The sequence below is a fragment of the Melospiza melodia genome, chromosome 3, assembly GCF_035770615.1.
Source record: "Melospiza melodia melodia isolate bMelMel2 chromosome 3, bMelMel2.pri, whole genome shotgun sequence".
Taxonomy (NCBI): domain Eukaryota; kingdom Metazoa; phylum Chordata; class Aves; order Passeriformes; family Passerellidae; genus Melospiza; species Melospiza melodia.
The window spans coordinates 38374739-38399537 of NC_086196.1; the positions used below are offsets into that span (position 1 = coordinate 38374739).

Sequence of the window (24799 nt, forward strand, 5' to 3'; positions counted from 1 at the left end):
ATCGATCAAAACAAGGCATAAAATTACTCCTGTGAAATGCCACACACCTTTCCCACACAGCTGTGCTCTTCAAAGTAACTTTGTTGCCGTCTTTCAAGGGACAGTTTGTAATATCCAGCAGAATAGGAAGATACATAAAACTCTTTTCACTGTTGCCCTGCTGTGTCTCTGCTGCATTTAATAATCACTGTGATTGTCTGAGTGGTGCTGCTCTGCTAACAAAAGCTACTTTATAGCAGATCTAGGTTGTGCCTGTATATATTTAAAAACAGCCCCCTGCCCTATCCCTATCCCTCAAAACCACAGTTTCTCACTGAAATGGGTTGTAATAGAATATGTTGCAGCCTTACCAGATATAACCAGTGATTTTTATTCACACACATTTTATTATGCCTTTTAAAAAGAGATTTTATTATCTTCAGTAAATGATAAATTAAGTAAACCTTCAGTAAATAATGGTTTCTTCATGATTGAGCTCCAGCTCTGTTACTAATTAGGAAATAAACAGAAACACTCTGCTACTTTCTCCTCAAAATAATCATACTTCTAAATACACATAGAATTTGCTGAAAAAGTAAATTATCCAGTCTGGTCTGAAAAATTTGCAAGGTTCAAGTCCCCTGTGACTGAGGTCACAGCTGCCCAGTTTTGAGTCAGAGGTTGAACTACCAACATACTTCTAACCAGAATTATTCTGTGATCCTGTAAGTAGAGGCTTAATAACATAGTAAATACTAGTCCTGGTGAAATGCTGGTTGGATGGTTAGTGGGGAGTTGTATAATTTTGCCAACTAGTCAGCACTTCTTAGTTTCTTATTTATAGATGTATAAACAGAACAGATGTTGCAATGCATAGGTAATTTTTAACCACTAAGAACTTAGAATGATAATTGCATAATAGTTTCATTATCTTCTTGAGCAGCTTCTGATAGGAGACTTAACCTATGTGTGGAGACAGCTGAATGTCATTGTTCTTACACTGTATCTCAGTAATAAACAAGAAGGGTCTGTTGACCCCAGAATATAGATAACAAAGTGCACAAAGAAGGAGGGGGAGAACTTTGGGAAACTGTAAAAAGCCTTGGCTCCTCTGAAGATTTCACTTCTTAATGAAAGGTTTTAATTCAGGGGTGGTCTGTTGATTAACGGTTCTCCTAAAGATTTAATTCACTGCTTAAGCACGTGCCTTTAAAGAAGGGTGAGTGATGGTCAAACTTTTTGTCTCTTTTCTTTTTTTTTTTTTTCCTTTTTAAGGAGTGGAAAACTGGAAAGAGGAAGGCAGAAAAAGATGAAACTGTAGGAGTCATGATCTTTTCTACAATGGAACCAGAAGCTCCTGACTTGGACATGGTAGAAATGTAAGGTGATTTTTATTTTTTTTTTGTATGGCCATATGCATCTGGGTATACAACAGATGCTGAGATAATACAAAACTCAGATACTAAGTGTCCATGTATATTCATGGATTTGGGGAGGTATTCATCAAGGCAGAGCTGAAAATTTGTTTAAATAATGAGATTTTCATATCAACCCCTCCAATACTTGCTGGAACTCTATGTGATGTCTTTTTGACCTCAGTGGCTGAATGCTAATCCTAAAACAATTTATGTAAAATTACTTGATGGGATAGAGTTCTATCAGATCCTATGGAGTTATGTTTTATTTTGCTGTGGAAGTGTGGTTTGATCTTTAATTTTTCAACAGTTCCAAAACATGCTAAACTTACCAAGTAGCTTAGGATAATTGTAGATGGACCAATTAGCAGAGCAATCTTTCTGTAAAATAGTTGTATGTAATGTACACACAGTATGATTTGAATATCTGTAATCCATGGAAAGCTATTAAACATAAAAAAATACTTAAATTACCAAATTTCATTTTGGAAGTGCAAATGCATATATTTCTTTTATATATGTGTATATTACATATACATGCACTTTTTAATGTATATTCTGTAGGTGATAAACCTTTGGGTTTCACAGAGTTAAAGACTAGATTTACTATGCAGCCTTTATTTCACTCCTTTAGACTTAATAATTTTTCTCTTAGAAGATGTAGCATGTATGACATGCTTTTCTTACTGTTCTGGAACACAGAAGCCTGACTAATGTTTTGTGTGTGTGGATGAACTGGACAGAAGTGTTTTTAGTAGCAAAGCAGTAGTGTATCTGCACCCAATACAGGCTTTATGCAAGGGGTGCAGTGCATATTGAGTGGATACAATGGCTGTGTGATAGCAGTTCTGTACCAGCAGAAAAATATGCACATTTTTAGGTCACTTACACTTCAACCATGGGGATTTCAACCTTGACTACTTTGCTTTAGTGATGTGGTTTCTGTATATGCCAGTGGGTGAATGAGAGGGAGGACTTTGTACCCAGGGTGCAGGAGAGGGAATGTGAGATACATACACATCCCTGGCAGAGAGTGCCCAGCATGTGGTGAGCTAAACAGTTAGTGCCCAAGCAGGGAGGGCACACCAGCCTGAGGAGAATGCTCACCAGGGGCTGGCAGCCTGGAGTAGTGCTGGGGGACCTGTTTCCAAGCAGTTACAGGGCTGGCTGTAACATCTCAGATGTCCACGTGTTCTAGTGCATGGGAATGCTGTTAAAAGTGTGTGAATCTTGAAAGCCATTACTCCACTTACAAAGTGGGCAAACCAGCTTGTTCAATAATTGTTAGGTTCTTCAGTGTGAAGATGTTCTTTACTGAACAATTTTGCTACTATTTTGAGAGTCCTGCACAGGTTCATGAGCATTTTCAGTGATCTTGAGACCACAAAGTATGAAGTTTAGAAAATTAAAGGATGTTTTGTCCCTGAGGTAAGGGGAGTAAAGCAAGAGCCTCTTAGAAAGCCCGGGTGCTGGTTTTGTGCACATAACTGTGTGTGTATGGTTTCCAGCTGAGGAAGGAAGTGCTGCTGGGGAGGTGGGAACCTCTGGGTTCTTGGGCCACAGCTGGAGCTGCTGCCCTGGCTCTGGGGAGTCACTCGGTGTCCCCTTGCTGTTACAGCTGTCTCATGCAGGCTTTGGCTGAGAGCATTTGAAAGATGGGATGCAGTTTAAATAAATTATAAAATACATGTTTAGTTTTCTTCTGTAGAGTTCACAAATCACTGCTGTGTATGCAGTGCTGTGATAATGGAAAGCTCTGATAGCTGCATGCAAACATGCTTAAAGAGGAGTACAAAGGCACATACTAATTCAGAATTCTGGGTTTTTGCTCCCTATAATGCAACTCAGCACAATGATATTGACAATATAATATGAAAGTATGCATATATATCTCCCTAGGAGAGTTGCCATGTTACTTTCCATTCACCTATGTCAGACTTCCATCAAAATATCTGATACAGTTATTTTCTTTTTATTTTTTCATTGTTGTATGAATTTCACTACTTCTATTACATTGTAATAAGAGTGCTAGTCCAGTGCCACGTGTCTATGAGTCTAACAGAGGAGGAAAGATGGAACAAATAAAGTCCATATTTAAAGAGGAGAATTCTGAATTCCGTGAAATGGCAGAAATTTCAAGGAACTGGTTTATGTCTCTGATATTTTTTGAGACAGAGTTGACATTGCTTAACATTTCAGTATTGTGTTTAAAGTTAGCATTATGCATGTATTAAACTGTTTTTTGGTTTTGCTTTCTCAAAATGCCACAGAGAACAGAAATGTGATGCAGTGGGTAGGTTCACCAAAGCAATGGATGATGGAGTTAAAGAGCTGCTGACAGTGGGACAAGAGCACTGGAAGAGGTGTACAGGGCGTAAGTGTCCTTCTGAACTCACCACTCATTTCTGTGGTGCTTTTCTCTCTTTTTTTTTTAATGTGTATAATTCAAGACACATCTTTAAAGAAACTCTTAAGTTATCATGGGAGTTGTACAGCATTGTGGCTATTTTCAGTCTAAGAGTATAAATTGTGCAAGTTTTTTGTTAATATGTTTGATGTGGGGCTTTTTGTTGGGTTGTGTGGGGTTTTTTTTCTTTATCTCAGAAATATCTGTTCCCTGCCCATAGGTTTAAAAATACTTAAAGGTAAATAATTCTAGTAATGCAGCTAATGCCCTTGTTGGACCTGTTCTCATATATTGGTCATTTATTTGAATTTTAGTGACATGGGCAAAATAGACCTGTTTATTTGATGAAATCATACTTTCAAATAATTGCATCTTATTAACCCCTTATTTAGGATCCTTGCATGCTAGGAGGAGTGATTTAAAGATGAAATGAGTTTAAGAGAAAAAGAAAAAAAAAACCAACTTGATTCTAACTTAATCTTTAGCCCAATTCTTTTTTTTTCCTATCTTGTCTCTTCCTTCCCACAGATATTTAGGGTTGCAGAACTTCACACCAAGTCCCTATGACTCTGCCTGGGCTCTAATTTCCTAGTCCACAGCAGTGTTCAGTGTTTGTGGCCACCACAAGGCAGCTATTGAAAGGAAGCAGGTACTACAGCTGAGGATCATAATAAGAAACACTTCAGGGCAGGCTGTAGTGTCTGGCAAACAAAGACCTATCACATAAATCTCCTTGAATCACCCTAATTTTTTTTATACTCCTTTAAACTCCCACAAAAAACCCCAAAACATTGTCCCCAGAACTTAAAGTATATTTCCTGAGTTATGTTTTTGCCTCTTACTAATCAAACACTACAGCTAAATATTTGGGGCTGACCAGAGAGGATGGGAAGTGTAGAAGTTCCATCTCTCACGGGAGTGATTACATTAGACTTTAGTATCTATAGGATGTTAACTTTAAATTATTTACATTTCTCAACTTTGAAGAAAGGGTTTCCTTCTACACACCACTGACCCTCCTGCTGGACAAAAATAGTCTAACACATGACAGAGCTCTAACATAGTACAGATCTTGCTTCACTAGCAAATTATACTGAGGGGAAAGTGGAGAACAGGGAAAGGAATAAGGTTCCTCAGATGAGATTAGAAAAACAGCATTGCTTTCCAGGTACAGAAGCAATGATCAAACCAAGGGCTGGCTGTGACTGGTGCTTACGCTAGAAATTCAGTATTTTTTTAACTGCCAAAGTCTTCCTGAACTTACAACACTAGTGCTTTAGATACCAAATGACTCTTCTAATACTTACAACTATTGATTAGTTAGCATACATGCAGCAATACAATTGTGATTGTGTTTTTTAAAATCTTAACATTTTAAGGGTTTTTTTAAACTTTTAATTTTCCAGACATTCATACTGAATAAAAAAAGAAAAAGACTGGTAAACTGGAACATGCAAAATTTTAGTAGTCTCTTATGTTTTAAGTTCCCTGTCAGCTCTAGACTTGACTGTTAATCGGAAGTATTATTGGCACTTCCTGAGCAATACTTACATGCCTTCCATTCAGTGAGATTTAAAATCACTGACAGTGGAAACTTCTTAAATACATGTGAAAATAAACCAAGGATTCTTCACTAAAGTTTCCACTGGAGATTCAGTATCAGTGTAATGGCTGATAACAGAACTCTAGTACTCTAAATTCTACTCATAGTGTAAGACAGACCAGTTATCGTAAACAATCTGACTTCTGGAGAAGAGCTTGATCAAAGAGAATCGATAAAATGAGGCAGTTGGGGTGGGAGGTTGATTTGGGGGGTTTGTGGTAGATTTTTATACTACACAAAGGTGTTCTTCTGTAAAAATCAGATACTGTGGGATGCTAGAACAGCTAAAAACCTTCTATATTGCCTGAGCTGCGTACCCCCTGAATACAAATATTTGATAAAACCCATACCTACTTGGGTTTTTTTTCTGCTAGCATAGGCAGCATATAAAAATTGCTTTTGCTTTTCAGATTGCTTTTTAGGCCTCTGGAGTGGTGTTGTTCAAAGTGTTAATAATGAATGCACTCATAAATCACAGCTGATTGATGTAATTGTGATGGAGTAATTTATGCATGCATATTCAATAAATAAATTGTAAAAAATAATTTTATTATTCAGATACTTGCATAATTTTTATATCTAGATAATCTTGGTTTTAGTGCCTTTAAATATAAAATTCATTATTTGTGGAGAGTTTAGGTATTATGGGTCTATATAACAATCTCCTCTCTTAAAATATTAATGAGACCTATTCTTGATATCACACTGGGGCACTTCCCCCTCTTCTTCCCCCATGAGGGGGAGGGGGAAAAAAATCTCACTGTATGCATGGAAGGATTGAGCTAGAAATGCAATGAGATTTCATTTTTTTAAAATAGCATTCACACACTGTTTCCCCAACTGTTTGTACCTTTCAAGAATCCAGATTGCAATTGCTTTATCCAGTTTTGGAGCATGTGTAGCAGGGGAGGGGGTAAAGAATAGGATTGTAAATGTGTCGCTAGAGAAAATGTAAAACATAATTGGTTTTGACATCTGCTTCATCAAGTTTTGGAAATGCTGCAGATTTAGTCTCACTTACCCATGATGGTTTTTTGCTTTTTTTCCCCCTCTTTTCTTCCTCCTTTTCCCGCTTTCAGCACTACCCAAGGAATACCAGAAGATAGGAAAAGCATTGCAGAGCCTGGCACTGGTCTTCAGCACTAGTGGATACCAAGGTACTTCTATAGCTTCATTTGTACTTTGCTTAAAAAGAGGTATTTAATTACATCATGTTACATTTCTTTTTCTGAAGATCTTAATGCTTTCCTCTGAGTTATAGATGTCAAACAGGGTTCTGGAAAAAATTCCAAAACCTTTCCTTTGTGTATGTTATGGGGTTTTTATGTTCTAGTCTGCAATCTTGTCTTCTCTCACTGCATAATCTTGTGGTGGGTTGGTGGTGGTGGAAGAGTTTAGTTTGATCTCTGATATATTAATCTGGTCACTGACCTAACTGACCAAACATGCTGGAGCATTTTTGTGATATCAAGGGAAAGAGAGAAAAATGAAAACAGCTGTCACAGAACTTGTGTGACTTCATGATACAACTCCACACATAGATGGAAGACTTACTACAATGTTTTATAATCCATTATGTGGGCTGGCTGCTGTAGCCTTTTCTGTAGGGTTGGCTATTGCAGCCTTTTCTTGTCCTTCATCTTTGCTTCTCCTTCAAGAGCCCTAAAAAAGAGCCTGTCCTCTTAGCTATGAGGGAGGGAAAAGAAGGGCATCAATTGCTCAAAGTTTTCCTAAAATGTCATCTTTAGACCAAATTTAAAATATGTTAAGCTATACTAATGTTTTCCAGACAACTGGAAAATATTTCCTCATAGGTAGAGGATGCCTGTTGAGTCAGTTTTGCCTGAGATTCTCCTTTCAAAGGTGTTTGAGGTTTTGGGTTTTTTTCTTTTTATACTTGATAGCAAAATTACTGTGTTCTAAAACCTTAAATGCTATAGCATAGAAGCTTCCTGAAATGTTTCCTTAGAAACAATCTTAGAAATTTTAGTTGACCAGTACTTACTCATCTATATCTTGCTTTAGAATCTTAAAGCATTTTGCCCCATAAATGATGTACTAAAATGCAACCACCTGAAACACAGATTATTCTCTGTTGCTGGAAGTATTGGAAACAGGCATTGTGCCCATAGCTTTTTCTCATCTGTGTCCTGTACTGCAACAGGATGACTGCTTAGTTAGAATTGAGCATAGCATATTGCTTCAAAGTCACTTTTGGATGTGAGAATGAAATAGGGGATTTGCATGGTTATGTATTCTTAGCATGGGTTAGAAAACTGTAAATCCTGCCTGGATAAAATCCGTAGCAAGAAGTCTTGAGAAAGAACTGAAAATTGCTTGCGTTCCAGCACATTCTTTTGCAGGGTAAAGGGAAAACTGTATGTCACAAAGCTAGGATACAAAATTGCAGATCAGCCTTAGAAAAGAAAGCTTTAATTTGATTTCCAGCATCTTTGATTAGTATGAAAAAATTGATCCCATGATAGTTTGGGAACAAGGCAAGCATGTCTGTCTTTGCTTTTTGTCCAGTCATAGCTGGTTGCACCTGTATCTTGTTGAGAAAAGTATCCTTCCTACAGATGCCTTTGCCTTGATTCCATGTTTTGCTTTTTTCAATAACTTGTACCCTTGTATTGTTTCCAAATTATTAATATATGGGATTCTTTGCTTTTTAATTTGAGTTCCCAAGAAGAGAGAGCAAGTAAGATGTAGATGTGGCTTTAAATGGCTTTGTCGCTGCTTCTCTCACTCTGTCCTGCCTGCTGCTCATATATGGATTCACCTGATCATTCCATCAGGTCTGGGTCTATGGATTAAGCAGAGTCTGCAAGAGATGTAAGCACGTGGATTTAAACTGATAGGGCACAGCTTTCCAGGTGTCAGTATATAAAAGAGGGCACATTGCTTCCAATGAAGAAATAGTAGCTAAGCTGAGTGTTCTGTATGATTTTTCTGGACTGTCAGTAAAGAGGAATGGCTCATTCAGCCATGCTTAAGGACACGCAATTCAGTTTCTGTTGGGAGCTGAATCTCTTCATCCTTTGCTTTTTTTTCATTTGGTTGGGTAGGTTTTTTAGATTTCTTGTAATACTAGTGTTCTGAAGGTTTAAGCATATAGGCCACTGATGATTGCAATGACAGAATTGATGACAGAAACATTTCTAGATACTGGTAGCTGACTTCTGACATACTGCATTTACTGTTAGTTGTTCATTTGCCTAGTCAGGATGAGATGTATCTATTGCCTGTACCACTTTCATCAGTGATGCCTTGCTCTGCAAAGCTTTATGTGTAGTGATGTCTTCTGCCTTCTCTTCTGATTTCCAGCCTAAAATATTCAAGATTGCACCCGCCAAGATACACTTGTTAATCTGACTCTAGCTCTTTTTTCTCGTGCCACAGAATGAGCCTTATCTATTTATTGTCAGCCCCAGTGTGTTAGGGATCTGTCCCCAGTATTTGCAGAGGCCTTTAAAACTCTTGCAGTACCTTTAAAACTCTTAAGGACACACTGAGAGGTTCTGATTTGGCTACGGGCTTATGTACTGCCCAGTTGGTTCCAAGAATGTGCACTTTGCAAGCATGATCCAGGTCCAAAAATGCATATTGGACAGTACCAGAACATGCCTGGAAGTGTCCTGCAGCCTGGCAATGTGTTGCCTTTGCTACTGTGTCACAGGATACTGTAAAGTTAACACAGCCTTAAATAGCATGGCTTCTCTTTTGCGGCACCAAATCTGGAGGAGTCTTTCTCCTATATTAAGAAAATGTGAATGACTGGTATGCCATTCAACCATAGTAAACTCTCCTAATCCTACCTCACCCCTCAGGAATTCTGTTAGGCAGTTACACACAAGTTTCACTATGCTGTCAGCTAGCAACAGGCAAATCCTGCTTTAAAGCTGCTTATGGGCTGAACTTATCAGGTTGAGGTGTACTTATCAAGAAAAACTTCGCTGCATTTGCTGCTAGTAAATCATATTTTGTGATTTTTCCTGCTGAATTATATTAAAATGTACTTTGAAAGAAAAGAAAACAAAAATACTTCTTGACAAAAAAATTTGTCTGTCCCAGTCAAGACTTGGAGTATTAGTTCCTCCAACATGTCTGGTGTATTCCTTCTGAAATGATTATCACTGGCATTTACCAAGCACTTGAACTGCTAAGAGATGTTCTATGAAACATCTCCAAAAGGCTCCTCATAGTTTTACGTCTTTCTTAATCTCCTTGTGACAGTATGAAGACTGTAAATCAATAAAAATACCTGTTTCTTTATGTGGTTGGGTTGAAATATCTGTGGAATATTAATTCCATTTTAATGCTGTTTTTATAGCTACCTTGAGCCAATGCTTTTAGGCCCCCTCTGTTTCTTCTGGGGATATATGTACTCAACACTAAACATAATTTTGTTATAAATGTTAGCAACATGTGGGGCTTTCTGCTACTCCACTGATTAATGGACCCCTGACATCCTGATGTATCCTTGCACTGGGACCCAACTCATCTTTCACAGACTGCGTTAAGAAGGCAATTCTCAGATTTGCATTGGTTCAGAAGCTGAGAATGCTAAAAATTAAAGATGATTGGTTTTGGGAGGGTTTGTCTAGATCCTTTGAAGCTCTGATCTATGAAGGTTCCTTGAGTGAGTACAAAAGGGGAGGATTTTGTTGTTCAACTTAAATATACATACATACTCTTCCTCTTTTTTTTTTTTTGTCAGATATGGAAAGTTACCATATTTCATGGCATTATAAAATGAACAGCAAACATCTAGACTAATGTGGCTTCTAACTCTGAAGCCACACCTTGTTTTATCCCAAAATCTAGGAGTCAGTTGCCTAAGCAGCACTTACTTCAACGTTACTTCTGAGCACACAAAAGAATTCTGAAATACTGAAAATACTTAAGCCTTAAGCCTGAAATAATAAAATTAATCACCTTCCCTTTTTTTTTATTGTTTTACAAAAAGGTGAAGATATGTAATGAATTGTGTACCTCTTGAGTCTCACAATGGGAATTAGTCTTGGTGGCTTTTTTAAATTTTATCCTAACAGGCCCAAATAGGAGAAAAATAATTATTTGTTTAGCAGTGTTTGTGTTACTGGACTGATTAGTTCTTAGGATTGGTCACTTTGCCTCACAGCTTTTTGACTTTATGAAACCAGTCTAATGGAAAGTAGGAATCGATTGATAGAACTGAAGCAACATTCAGTCATTACCTTGTTTCCTTAAGGAGATGCTAAAATGCGGATTAGACCATATGTTGTTGTAAAACAAGATACTTTAATGCTCAGATTATTCATTAATGAAATCTATATTTTTCAATTAGGTCACTGATTAATATCTGTAGAATAAAATCAAAAAGTTCATAAAAGACTAACCACTGCCTAATATCAAGTCATGTCTGAAAGTATAAGAAAACTTTTTTTCTTAAACTGAAGTTTGATGTCTGCAAACTATACCTTCGCCTTTCTACTCTTTACCTCAATTTGCTTTCTGTACTGTTGACTACGTGCTTTGGACAAGCTAACATGGATGGGAAGGTGAAGTTGCATGAAACATACAAGAATGTAAGGCTTGTTTCCATCTTTGTCCCACGTAGCCTGTCCTGTTAGTAATACAGTGTTATGAGTGCTTGTGCTGTTGTCTAGCTTAGGATTTATGGTGATGTTTGTATTGTTAAGCATAGATTGTAGGGTCCTTTGATCTGTTTCATATGAAGATGAAAGTTAGAAACTCACTCTGAAAACCAGTGATTTTTAGAGAGCTTGAAAATATTGTCTAAGAGTTCCCTAAAAGATCAGAAGTCTTGTTGTCCAGGAAAAAAGTTACTTGAGCCTCCTTTTGCTTCTCTGACCGTTGAACAGTTATGGTCCAGGACTGTCAGAGAGCTCAGGGGTAGTAGCACATCAGCTTTGTCAGTCCATCTTTTGGAACCCTCCTCATTCTTCCATCCTTTCCATCCTGGTAGACCTCCTGTTGCCCCATGTGGAGGAATACCTGTGTATTTAAACTGCATAAAATAATTAAATGTGGAAGTAAGTAGTGCTAGTACTGTGGTAGAACATTAATTTTCTACAAGATCGTTAGTTTTCCTCCTTTAATGTTTTCAAAAATTCTTTATTTCTGCTGGTTATAAAAGGATGGCTAGCCATTTATTATTGTAAATAGGCTATTTTATAAATTTGCCTTGAATCAAGGCAAGTTTCTTGTTGTAACTGACCTACTGTAACTTGAACACTGATGTTTACTTCTAGGAGAATCTGATCTCAACGGAGCAATAACAGAAGCAGGAAAAACTTATGAAGAAATTGCCAGTCTTGTAGCAGATCAGGTAGGAGTATTACCAATGCAATGGCATAGTGTGTACAAACATATCACCTGTTTAGATTTCTTCTGACTTTTCTTTTTTCCTCTTTGATTAAAACATAGCTGCTAGTGCTATAGACCAATTAAATCGCTATTAACACTTTTAAATGCATTATCATCTTCTTTTCTACTCTGTGTCAGGTCAGGGGAATGTGATGAGAGGGCATTTCTGTTGGTCAGAAAGCCCACATTCTGGTTTCTTAAATACTAAAATGATTGTTTGGTCTTTAAATGTGTTCATTTTTTGTTGTCTGTGAACTGTTTTCATTACTGATACAAAAGAATGGTATTTAATCAAGGACAGAGTTTCTGCCTTCCCTCTGCATTCCCCAAATGTCTACAGGATCCAGATTTTGCTGTTGCTCCATGTAGGGGAATACCTGTGTACTGAACCTGCTCCATTGCCTTTACATGCAGTTGCCTGCTTCAATAAAAATCTGGCTTAAATAAACCTTGATTGGTATTCAAGACATACATTGATGTTTAGCATGTTATGCTTAAAGTCTCCAAAATGCAGATCCTCTTTGTCTCAAGGCCGAGTCTGAAATTTCTTAAGACACCTTTCCACTTTGACACCTAAGGAGAAGCACCTGTGCATGTACATATTTGTATATGTAATGAGAGACTGCACTGGAAACTCTTCTTGGGTGAAAAGGCAAAACCCCATCACTTCATGAGCTAGTTCATGTTAAAAGAACAGAGGCATCTGCACAATTATGCTCAGTGCCTTACTCTAAAAAGCTTATCTTTTTTAAAAAACCCTTTTCATATATTAAAAACTTGCATAAACAATTAATATTTTGGTTTGGTTTTTCTTGATTGTTTCATTCCCTTTTTTCCCCTTTGCCCTCTCTTGGTATCATAGTTTCTTTTCTATGATGTTAATTTGCCACAGATACTTTTACTTACATGTATGCTTTGTTTATTAGCCAAAGAAAGATCTTCACTTTTTGATGGAAACAAATCATGAATATAAGGGATTTCTTGGTTGCTTCCCTGACATCATAGCAGCTCATAAGGTATGTGATGAGCCTTTCTTTTTAAGGGCTGGGCAGTGGGGACACAAGCAAAAGGGGGTGGTATGGTACCTTGCATTTGTGCAGCAGCCTGGCCCCTGCTGCTGAAACACTGGAAGTTTCTGTGAAACTGGCGTGTTGATTTTTAAAATAAGAAGTACTTAGAGGGAAGGAAAACTAGAATTTCTCTCAATAATATCATGACTTTCTGCCATAGTAGAGCATGATTTTCTTCAGGTTGACTTCATGTCCCAGTGGGGTAAATAGCAGTAGTGTAAATTTGTAATATTTGAGCCTTATGTGATAGTTGATAATAAAACCATATGAGTATTGTAGGAAAACTTGTGTACACTTGTGTGGCTGGCTTGCTGATATGTGATAAATAATCATGCACTGCATTGAAGTTTCTTTAATATCAAAACCCAGAGATCAGAGCTAAGCTCTAACATTTCTGGGGGGAAAAAAACCAAACAAAATACCAGCAACAAAACCCAACCATTTTGTTCTCTGTAATACAAAAGCCACGGTGTACAGTTTTGGATACTCTGTTTTGTTTTAGAGTTTTCCTTATGGTCTGCTGCAATGTATTTAAGGAAACTAAATATTGTGAAGTATTAAAACAAGTGCACAAATATGTGAGGTTGGGGGTTTTTTTTGATCACTTGAAGTGTTAAATGTATAGAACAAGAACATAAGAATATACTTCTAAGAGCAACAAAGAAAAGCATATCAGATATATGTATTCTTTTTTCAGGATGTTTTCAGTCCTTCATCCCACAAATCATTGGGGGGAAATACCATAAAAGGAGAAGAAATGTTTTTAAAACTTGAAACATAAACCTACTGCCAAGAGATATGTAAATAGATTCTCTTGCATGTTGTTTGGCACAAATACATTGTGTAGGGGAGGCATATCTTTTTGTGACTCGAGAATTTTCCTGAATCAATGGCTATACATTACATTGAGTTGTCTCTTGAAAAACAGTGTTATGTTGCCTTCTCTTGTAAAATGTGCGAAGATGGTTCTACAAGCTTTTGGATGTCAGTTACGTTGGTAATCTGTAATTTGAAACTTGGTCCATTTGTCCTTTATGTATATATTCTTGTGCATTACTGCCTGTACCAAACTCAATTTGCTGATGAGTCTGATCATGCCTATGTTGGAAGTCACTTTTTGCAAGGACTCTTGGGATCAATAAAGTGAAATAACAAACTTTGGATGAAAATGTGAGAAGGCAGAATTGATCATTTTGTGTACATGTGTACTGAATGCAAACTCAAAATGTAGCTAGTGGCATTTTAGATTACTATGAACACCCCTAAATTGACTACTCTTTGAACCTTTCTGCATTTGGTTTCTCCAGGGAGCAATAGAACGAGTGAAGGAAAGTGACAAGTTAGTTGCAACCAGTAAAATAACGCCACAAGACAAACAGAACATGGTGAAACGTGTGAGCACCATGGCTTATGCACTACAAGGTAAACCAAATTTTGAGCTAAATGGCAGTATTGTAGACCTCTGAAAGACTTCTGTTAAGCAGCATACTTTGAAAGAAAATCTTTTGCAACCAGGAAGAAAACCAGGGCATGGGTTATTTGTGGGGGCTTTTTTTGTGACCTGCTTAGATTTTTCTAAATTGTAGTTATTTTGTCTCTCCCTTTTTTTTTTTTTTATATCACATTGCTATTGCAAAAGACACATATTTTGAAAATGCAATTTAAAAACCCCAAAACAACTTCCCCAGGCTTATTCTTTGATTTGAAAGTAATGTCTCAAATTAAAAGCATGTACTCTGGTGCAAGAAGCAGGTCATCATTAGCAGAAGTGTTTTTCTGACTTTTAGTTTAGTCAGACATAACCCATCTCCCACCTGAGATTCATGTTCTTTTGGATAAGATCTTTATTTCCTGGATGTTTTTTGAATGATCTTTTTCCTCTTTAGGTTAGAGGTGTTGTAAATACAAGGTGCAGCACACTGCACTAGAAAAACTGGGAAAGTGAGTAGTCAGGGCTCAATCCTGCAGGATATCAAGCCATTAAGTGTATCCTGTTACTGACTTCAATGAGATTACTCATTACTGAGGGGGTTGCATCATTTTTAGATGATTTAAAGCCAAGAGTACTCGATATATTATGTGATGAAGTCAGAGCAGCACACAAAATTGATTTTAAAAACAACCTCATCTCCTAAGAAAACTCCTCATCTCCTTCCTCTTAGTCACAGTGACGCAAGAGGATTGTGTTTTATGTGTGATAATTGTGGAAGAGACCTCTAGGATGACTTTTACAATGTAGCATATTTCTTCTCCCTCCATTGATATCCCAAAATATATTTTAAAACTTCTTTCAGCCATAAGCTGTGATCTGAGATGTAGAAATTGATGAAAGGTGTTACAGATTCAGTAATGCTGTTTCTCAGGTATCTATTGAAACAGCATAAGTCAAGAAGGAGTCACACACTACTGGTTGTATCTTTTTTGTTAAGTATTTACTGTAAGCTGTTGGCTTACAATTTGATATCTATACCCTTGGAAATCTGAATGTCCAAGCCAAAATTTTGTTGGAAAGCCTTCAGGAAGGAACAGTTACCTCAGTAGAAGGAAGTCCTGCTTGTATTTTTTATTGAATCTTTGTGCACCTGAGTATTGTAATACAAGAGCCTGGCTTTGTCCAGGAAGCACCCAGGTTGGTGTGTAATTGACCCCCTACCATCTGACAAACAATTCCACTATAACTTGAGTGCTGCAAGCAGAACAGGTTGTGGAAGCATGAGAACAGTCCTCCCCTGCTGGCAGGGCTGGACACTGACCTTGCTGCAGAGTAACTAACTTGAACTGAGTGAAACTTTTCCTAATTATAAATGCTTCTGTTAAATAATTTGTCTCCTGGGTGTGCTTGCAGCTGAGATGAATCACTTCCACAGTAACCGGATCTATGACTACAACAGCGTCATTCGTCTCTATCTGGAGCAGCAGGCGCAGTTCTACGAAACGGTAAGGACAGGGCTTCAGCACTGCTGGCCTGGCATGTACTGTGCTGCTGCTTTATAGGAAATGCAGCCTTTAATCCATGCTCCCACAGAGCACATATTTGAAGAATCGTACAAAAAATTGTAAAAGGAATTGTAAAAAAACCCGAGAACTGAAAGAATGAGTTAAAATATTTTCCTATAGATACTGTCTTATGTACATGATTGTTACAATTAACCCAGGAGAACTAAGAACCACTGTTCAGAAACCACATTGTTGATAGCTTGACTTTTTTCTTCCCCCCAATGCCAGTACTAGGGTTACAAAGAATTTTTGTTCTCTGATGTGTAGTAAGCAAGGCCTGCTTACAGGCCTTCTGCTGCACTGAACAGAACAATAAAACATTTCAACAAAACTTTCCTCCCATAGGATGAGAGTGAGAAGGGAAGCTTTTGTGATTTAAAGCCTGATATAGACAAGTGTGGGGCAGGAGGGACAGGAAAGTTTCAGGTGACATTAAATATTTTCAGTCTGAGCACTCTCTTACCACTGTAGTTCTCATTTGACAGTGTTCTAATGCATGTATCCTTTGTGATTTTTAAAAAATAAACCAAGAACAAGCTTTCTAATGTGATATGCTGATAAAACATTTGAGTTTGAATGTGCTGCAGCCTGACTTCTATCACTAAAAGGAGTCTCATGAGTAACTGGTGCCCCTTCACAGCCATAAAAGTTGCCAGTGAACTTCAAAGGTATCTTCAGTGGGTGACAACTGTCCCCCATCAGGTCACTTTGCTTACTTTCCTTGAAACTTCTGGTGGGGTTAGGCTTAGGTTGCCCCTTACCATCATTCAGCCTCTTGTCCAGTCTATTTCAATCCTGGTTGCAGCCTCACCAGTTTTCTTCTACCAATGCTCTCTCCCTCAGTATATGTTCATGTGTGGGGTCATGGCTACCATGAGAACTGTGGGGAGTGCACAGGAGCTCTGTTTTGATGTTTCAGCCTTGCTTCAGCAGGGAAGTGGGTTTCCTGGAAAATCTGGCTGTGTTCCTGTAGCTCTCTGGTGCAGTGCAGTGCTAGACAGGCAGAGTAACAGCCCTGCCTACAATGCTTTCTCCAACACAACTGGAGCAGTGAAAGTACCAAATTAACAAGGCAGAAAGTGTATGTAATGGAATGTTTTGAGAGTCCTGCATACACAAAACCTGCAGTAATGCCTGCAGTTTTTCATCACATGAGGGAACACCTAATTTCTTAGCCTGCAATCATATTCCTGCACAGTGTAAAGCAACTACGTATTAAATATCTTCTGTTTCTTTGTTTCAGATTGCACAGAAGCTGAGGCAGGCACTCAGCCGCTTTCCTGTGATGTAGAGAATAAGGAGTATTCAACAATACAGAACAACTCCAAAGTGCTTTTCTGATGTGGGGGCAATGCTAATAAAAACTTGTTAGCCTTTGCAAAAAAAAAAATCCTACAAAACCCCAAACCAACAAGAATCAGTTGTTAAAAAGTATTATTTCAAATTTTACTTTATCAGCCTAAATCATACAGTAAGGCTCTCCTGTCTTGAAAGCTCTCCCATTTATATCATTATTTAAATAAAAACAGGTGGGTAATGCTGTCACTTATAGGGATCTAAATTATCAAACTGATATGTTGCCATGGACTTCACGAAGACTTGTCTATCAGATGTTATTCCAAAAACTCTGCATCAACACCAGAGTGACACATTTGTAGTTTTTTTTTTTAATGGGAAAACAGACAAACTTAAGAAAATTACCTAATACTCATTATATTCAGTTGAGCTCTCCAGCAATTCAGTAACCAGGAGGAATTATATTCATGTATGTTCCTGGCACATGTTTGTTATATCTCCTGAATGAATGCTTTGTTCTTAAGTTTTGCTTCCCATATGCAGCCATGGCATCCTGCTCCCAGTATGACTTCTGGTAAATATAAATCATTCTTCCCTCTCTTCTTTTTCCTTCTAACTAAATCTTGTTCTTGTGGCACACCACCTCAGAGCTTATGTCAGGCTCACTTTTTCACTATGCACTGTGTAAGAAGACAAAGTACAAACAAGGAACGAGCCATTCAGGAAAGTGTGAAAAACAGTTTTCCATACCAGCACTTTGACACCCCCAATGTTATGCCATAAGGCACTGGTGTTTCTCAGTGCTGTACAGGGCCAGCTTCCCCTCTGACAGTTTGTAGTGTTTCAGCAGAGGGGACAGTGCCACATCTAACCCCAACTAGTAGACATCCCCAAATTCCAGCTAAGCTCAGGTCTTCGTGTAGTAGTATGGTGTGCTGTTGGTTCAGGTGAACTTTTTGTTGCCTTCTAATGCAAAATCAGAGGTGACAAAAGTACTGAATAACATCATTAGTTATTACACAAACTGTTCTTTGATCATCAGCTTTTATCAAGTGACTCAGTATCCTCTTACATACTACTGAAATACCATTTGAGGCCTTGGCTTTTCACAGAATCAAACCAAAAAAAGCCACCACTACTGTGTTCAGAATGGGCACCAAGTACAGTAATTAATTTCTTGCCATAGGCAAGCAGGAAAGCCAAAACACAGTTTCTACTAAGATGTGCCTAGAAAATAAATAATTTAGTTTAAAAAAAAAACCAACTAAAAAGGCATTTTACCAATAAGCCATTCTAAGTGACGGGTACATTCTGCCAGTTCAATAGTTGCCTTACTCTGTTTTGCATTGGTGTTACTTTTCTGTGCTAGAAGGAAAATCTGGGTCTGCCTGAATAACCTGAAACCAAACCAAGCCAGACTAGGCCTAAGTCTAGATGCTTCTTAGTGTCACGAGTTTTGTTCACCTTTTATAAACCTTGTCTTTTTCTCCTCCCATTTTAGTTTGCTTCCAAAATTCCATAGAGCAGTGTTGTTTGATACAGCCATTTAAATATGTACAAATTGTAAAGAATGTGTATAAATGTTTTACACCAAATGTAAGATCTGCTTGCATGTAGAAGCAGCTTATATAATAAATTGTTACAATGTGTACAGTAAATTCTGAAATCACTTTTTCAAGCCAGCATTTTTTTAGCATTTGTATATTCACTTTTTGGTAATGAAATCTCTTTGTAACAGACTCTTCATTTGGGAGGGGGAAGGGGGTTCTTTTTACCAATCCTTAAATAGTTCCATATGCACTAAAGTTGAAAGCTCTTTATCTTGAATAGATTGTTTTGGAATCTTAAGTGTAAGCTCTGCATTCCCAGTGCAGGGAAGCTATGACAGTAGCAACTGTGTCAGATGCAACATTTTGGCAAAAAAAAAAGAAGAAAAACTGTTTAAAGATTTCTAGTAAAATGAAGTTAAACTGATAATAAATATTTATGTATATCCACCAGACTATTTTATCTTTTTTTTTTTTTAAACCATCATGTTGGTTTTTACCAGGGTGAATGTAGTACGAGGCAAATCCTCCCTGTAGCTTTTTACCAGCTTACACATGGGCCAGCTGAGGAATGAGGAAGCATCCGTGTGTGTTCCATAAAGCAGGCATCCCAACTGGACGGTATAATAGTGCTAGTGACTGCAAACCAGCAAAGGCTACACATATGCTGGAAGCTTTCTTTATTCAGGTCAGTGCAGCTCGTGGCTGATGGAACCCTCCTGACTGCAAATAAGTAGTAGAGCACAGTGCTACTGTGTGTTCCTGGCTTTGTGTCAGCATGGTGTTGACCCAGAATAGAAATTTGATTGTCTTTGATATTTGTTTTTTAAATTAGACATGAATAGTGGCAGAGTTTAATTGTATGAGTTGGGGGTAACAGAGAATGTGCACACTAAAGATGTAGTCATAAAACAGAAAGAGCAAGTTAGTGCAAGGCTTGAGCAGTGCTCTCCTGTGTTTCGTTTGTCATAGCTGAATAATTAGTCTGCAGCATCCACAGCCTTACTACTGTTTCCTGGCTGATGTTTTCCTTCCAGGGAGAGCCAAACACTGGCATTAGCCCAGTGACTTCATCAAAGACATCAACTCCCCAAGCTCTTGGGTTTTAACTTTATACTTTAATTGCTTATTCTGTTACTGCAACTACTACCATTTTTTAAAATAAAATGTAGCTGTACAGAGAGGAAGCATACCTGCATTTCTTGTTTGCAGTCCAACATGGAATTAGACTGCAGCAGTAGACTCTGTTATGGGGTGTCGTTTTGGAAGTGTACTGTTGACTGCAATTAGAGAGTTCTTCAATAAGTCCTAATTTTACATGAGTATGGAAATTTTTACACATCCAAGCAGTTCCTGTTTTGTAACAAGATAATTGAGAAAGTACTACCATAGTATACACTAGATTCTGTAAATCCTAATTAAATAATACATCAATTTTACTGCTACCAAAATTAGTCTAGTTCAGGCTCTTAGAAGGAATTCAGATTAACAGCCTTGTAAAGAAAACTCTCACAAAGGAAGAGATGCATCTCTTGTGCTGTGGCTTAGTTTGACATGCACCAGACACTCTGCCAGTCTGGACTGGCCAAAATTACTCCCTCCACAGGCTGAGGAAGTGCAATCCAGCAGCAAGGGAAGCATTCACTAGGCAGGTGTCCTGCCACTGGTGCTTCTGCTTTTTGTAGGGCTTCCCTTGAAGACGTGCACATGCACCGGCAGGGGCTGGTTAGTTGGCAAGGGGCCCGGGGGTCTTTGGTCAGTGCTTTTTTCACATACCTTCCTATAACTCTTCTGATAAAATTAATGCTAACACCTGAGGTCACCACTTGAGCAGAAAAAACCCTTTTTCCTGTCTAAGCAACCCTAACAAAAGCAGCCTTATAGAATTAGAAATATATTGACTGGCTGGTGACCAATCCACCCATTCTGTCGCGTGGCAATGTCAGTTACACCCATGCTGTTCTAGAGAACATCTGAGTCACAACTTGGATTAGCTGTTTTCCCTTTTTTTTGACTCCCATGACTCTTTGCACATGAGTTGGGACTCTTGAGATTTTGCAGTATTTAAGCTGGCTTAATTTCCTTGTCTTATAAAGAATGTGTTTGCCTATTTTTAATCTTCTGGGCCTTTTAATCTTTCCTGATTGGCCAGATTTTCTTAAACTATCCTAATTTTTTTGTGTTCCTTCAGATTCCAGCTAATATTCTTACTGCCTTCCTGCTGAACTTTCTGAACTCTAGGTTCTTCTCATTTACAGGTTTAAAAACTGTTTGCTTTGCAATAGGATTTATTAGTTTCTTTGAACTGATCCTGTCTATCTGAAGCCAGCTTTCTCATTTTTACTAAATACTGTTCTTCCGTTATTCTAACTTGTGGCTATATTCTGTTAAAATACATTTTTGTATGTCACAGTTTTCTGTTGGGGCTGAAGCAAGACTGCATGTAATACTTATTATTTTCTGTTAACAACAGACTTCTGCTACCCTTAGTTTTCCTTTTATACCTACCATCTTCAACAACTATTAATTTTTTTAAATATATTTGCTGATAAACTGGTCATAGCACGCATTTTTCAATTCAAGGTCACTTTTAATTCACATTGCCTTATGTTGCAATTAAATTTCAGTAGATCTAAATCTAAAATTGCTACTCTTCAGTGGTTTTTAGTTTTGTGAAATGTCATTCCCAAAAACCCCAAAATCTGATTAACTGTTTTCCTAAAAAGTATGTAATTCTAAAGATGTTATTAAATTGCTAGCTCCAAGAGGTTTGTTGGAGGTTATCTTAGAAGAACCACAAACAGTAAGATTTTTAAAATAACAGAAAATATAAAAAGATTGTGGGGACTTTTTAAAAAACAGTATTAAGTGGTTTGTTTTTTTTTTTAATTGTATTTTAGTTATTTGACCTTAGTTATTGACCTGTCCCAATTAAATTGCTTGTCAGAGCATGCCCCCCACACCCACCTATGTGATTATGTGATGCCTCAATGACTAATGAGTTTAGTCACTCACAGGAGATGCAAAAATAGTGGGATAGCAGACTGAAGTTTATAGAATGAGGATTGTAAAGAACATGCTCTCTTCCTTTTGATACCACAGGAGAGGATAGAAGTTGAAAACAGGGCAGTAATAAATTGGAACACAAGCCTTTTATTTGTGACCATTTATAACAGCATATCTGAAGAAAACGGAAGAAAATCAGTCTGTTTAAAAAACCAAAACAAATACAGTTGTGGATGGAACTGGATACTAAATATAACAGTACTTCCAATGGCAAATCTAAATATTTATCAGCCTTCATTCAATCTGTAATTATATCAAGATTTAGGTTTCTTAATTACTAGCTGTTGTACTCTGTAGCCCTTCATATGAGGAGTAGTAGCAGTTTCTAGGATTATTAATTATTTGGAATAATAATTATGTAAAATAATTTGCAAATAATATTGCCATTTCAGACACAGTTCAAGAAACACAAACTCTTTGTAATATTTGTAAATCTAGATAAAAGTTGATCTCTTAATCCTGTTAAATGAAAAGATTAAATGTATCACTTCATTATATTCATTTTTCTGCTTCATGCTTTGGAGGAAGAATATCTCCCTGCTCCCATATGATCCTTGTGCATTGCCTGCTCATCAAGACTTTTTTGGACCCATTAAAATTTATTGTCCTTCTGACATACATTGCACTACATTCACTTTGTTGGCATCTCTGAGCCCCTGTATCTGCTGTAGGGCAGTTGGAGGGGGTCATTGCTGGTATGTTCTTACCACTGTATAAGAGTGTTGTGAGGGCTTTGGTAAGCACAGCGCCCCCTTACGATACTATCAGCACTCACAGCTGTACTATGAACCTGAAATATCTACTGGCATTTCTTAAACTCCCTTAAAATGTGAGAATCCAAACTTTGTGTTTGGTTGGGGTTTTTATGTCACTGTAATGTCCAATGGCAAGCTGGAAACAAAGCCCAAAATGAGGGAGTGATGCTGTGTATCCCAGTGTTCATCTATCTGTATGTTATTATTTTAAATGAAATTCCGAGCCAGACACAGAATCTTGTCAAGCTTGGTGTATCCAGTAACTCATCAAGTTAAACTCTTGCAAAAGGAAAAGCTGCCTCAAAAGTAAGGGCCAAATAGGGGTGAGGGTAATTTTTCTAACTATTGACTAGTTCCTGACTAGTTGAGTTATATTTTTAAACTCAGTAAAGATTTTGTTTAAAAATTCAACAGCTGGGAGAGAAGTGAAAACTTAAACATAGCATCTGTTGCATTATAGTAGGAAAATATAAGCCAGGCTGCTTGCTGCTGGGATGGATTTGCTGAGCTTGACATAACTGCCCCAGAAAATTCCCATCTGACTGCACTCACCAGGACTCCACCATTCCAGACTGGTTATGCCAGCAGAGAGAACTGAGGAGTAAGAAAACTCTTCATGTGTCTTCCCTGTTTAAGTAGTGACACTTTTCTACCTGGTTACAAATTGGACCTACCAAACTTAAAACAAGGACTTTTTTCCAAGCCTCTAGGAAGGAGGTAAGTCCAGAACATTTCTTCCCTACTTTGAGAATATTTATGCTTGTTTGGCAATAATAACAACTTGTGCCAGTCTGTCTGCTGCTTACAACCACAGTCTTAATGCTTGGCAGAAAGGAAACACATCCAAAAAAGCCTCCCAAACAAATAAATCCACAATGCAACTGTTCATGAAAGTCTTCCAAATTTAAACCAAATTCACAATCAGTAACAGAAGGTTGCTATCCACAAACTGCTATACTACAAAATAAGCCTGCAGGATGGCTGCAGGATTTGGGATCCATTCGAATGTGCTGTAAAATTATCACTAAGAAGGGCAACTCACAGGGAATGCAGTGGTTTCACAGGGGATTGAGGGGCTGCTCCTAGGGTAAGAGTTGTTTGTAGGTGCTGTCTGGCACCGCTCCCATGAGCAAGGAGTTAATATTGTAATTATCTAGTGTTAGAATCTAGTAAAAATGACTAGTGGTCTTAAGCCATTTTTAAATATTAAAATAAAACAGCCCTTCTTGAAGTGATTTTTTTTTTTTGTCACACAGGAAAAAAAACCCCAAAAACCCAACCCACAAGGAAACACTGTAGTGGATGTTTGTAAGGGAGTCTGAGCAGACACCTGCAGGTAGGCCCTGGGCTGTTTCTCATTGCTGTGGAGCCAGAGAACAGGAATCAGCTCAGGTGCACTGCTGAACCGTGGCTGGGAAGAGGTGTGTGTGTGGCACACAAAGACAGGACAGGTGTGCACTGTCACTGTCTGGTTCCATCCTGCCCTTCCATCAGATGCAATGACACCTCAGCTGACCCTGTGCAGCCAGCTGAGATCTTACACAGCAAAGTGGTTCTGCCCTGTGCTTTGCCAAAGAGGCTGTGCTGGACAGCTGCTGGCCCTGAGGGCAGAGAGGAGGTGTTGAGTGTGAGTGTAGCTGACTTCTGGCATGGTAAGGAAACGTTCTGAGGAATCTGTCTCAGGATACCTTAGATTTTTCTCCTATGGGACTCCAGCCACCACTAAGTTCAACTCAATAGCCAGCATTAGGATATTAGTTCAAGTACAAATAAACAAAAAGTCCTGTAATTACCCTTATCAACATGTACAGATGTGCTTCTTAAAGCAGCAGGTTGCTTAAAAGTAGTCATAAAGACTTCTCTGCAGTATGTTGTATCCTGACTCATCCATTCTGAGCAGCATCTTCTACAATTAAACTGAGTTTAGTTAATCTGAAAGGCATTCCCAGAGGCATTTTTAAACTCACAAGCATCTCTGCTTTTATTTAGGCACACTATAAACTCTCTGCATCAGTGTTTCCATGTGGAAAGGATCTGCACTGGTTCTGGCTCTTCCATGTAGTTTGCAATAAATCTCCAAGACCTGACAAAGTCTATTTCAAATTCCTGGAATAAGTAAAAAGAGAATTCTGCTGAACTCCCACAAAAATATGCAGGGAACATTATTCAAGATAGCTACTCTGTACTCTCAGCACAGGAAATCTGTCACTGCACCCACCTTTTTAAAAGACACAGGAAGTAATTGCAATAGCTCTAGGTGTCAGGGTCACTAATTACAGAATCTAACCATCA

General features: G+C 38.0%; 1 protein-coding gene across 2 annotated transcripts in view; it reads left to right on the forward strand.

Annotated features, from left to right (window-relative positions):
• SNX9 (sorting nexin 9) overlaps positions 1-19139 on the forward strand; it is a 61258-nt gene extending 42119 nt beyond the window's left edge. For both annotated transcript variants that reach the window (XM_063151354.1, XM_063151355.1), the window contains exons 11-18: positions 1255-1358; positions 3665-3768; positions 6484-6561; positions 11662-11738; positions 12703-12792; positions 14154-14268; positions 15692-15783; positions 17087-19139. In XM_063151354.1, the coding sequence (XP_063007424.1) occupies positions 1255-1358; positions 3665-3768; positions 6484-6561; positions 11662-11738; positions 12703-12792; positions 14154-14268; positions 15692-15783; positions 17087-17134 (708 nt within the window). In that variant the 3' untranslated portion in view covers positions 17135-19139. The remainder of the gene's footprint in view (positions 1-1254; positions 1359-3664; positions 3769-6483; positions 6562-11661; positions 11739-12702; positions 12793-14153; positions 14269-15691; positions 15784-17086) is intronic.
• The last annotated feature ends 5660 nt before the right edge of the window (positions 19140-24799 follow it).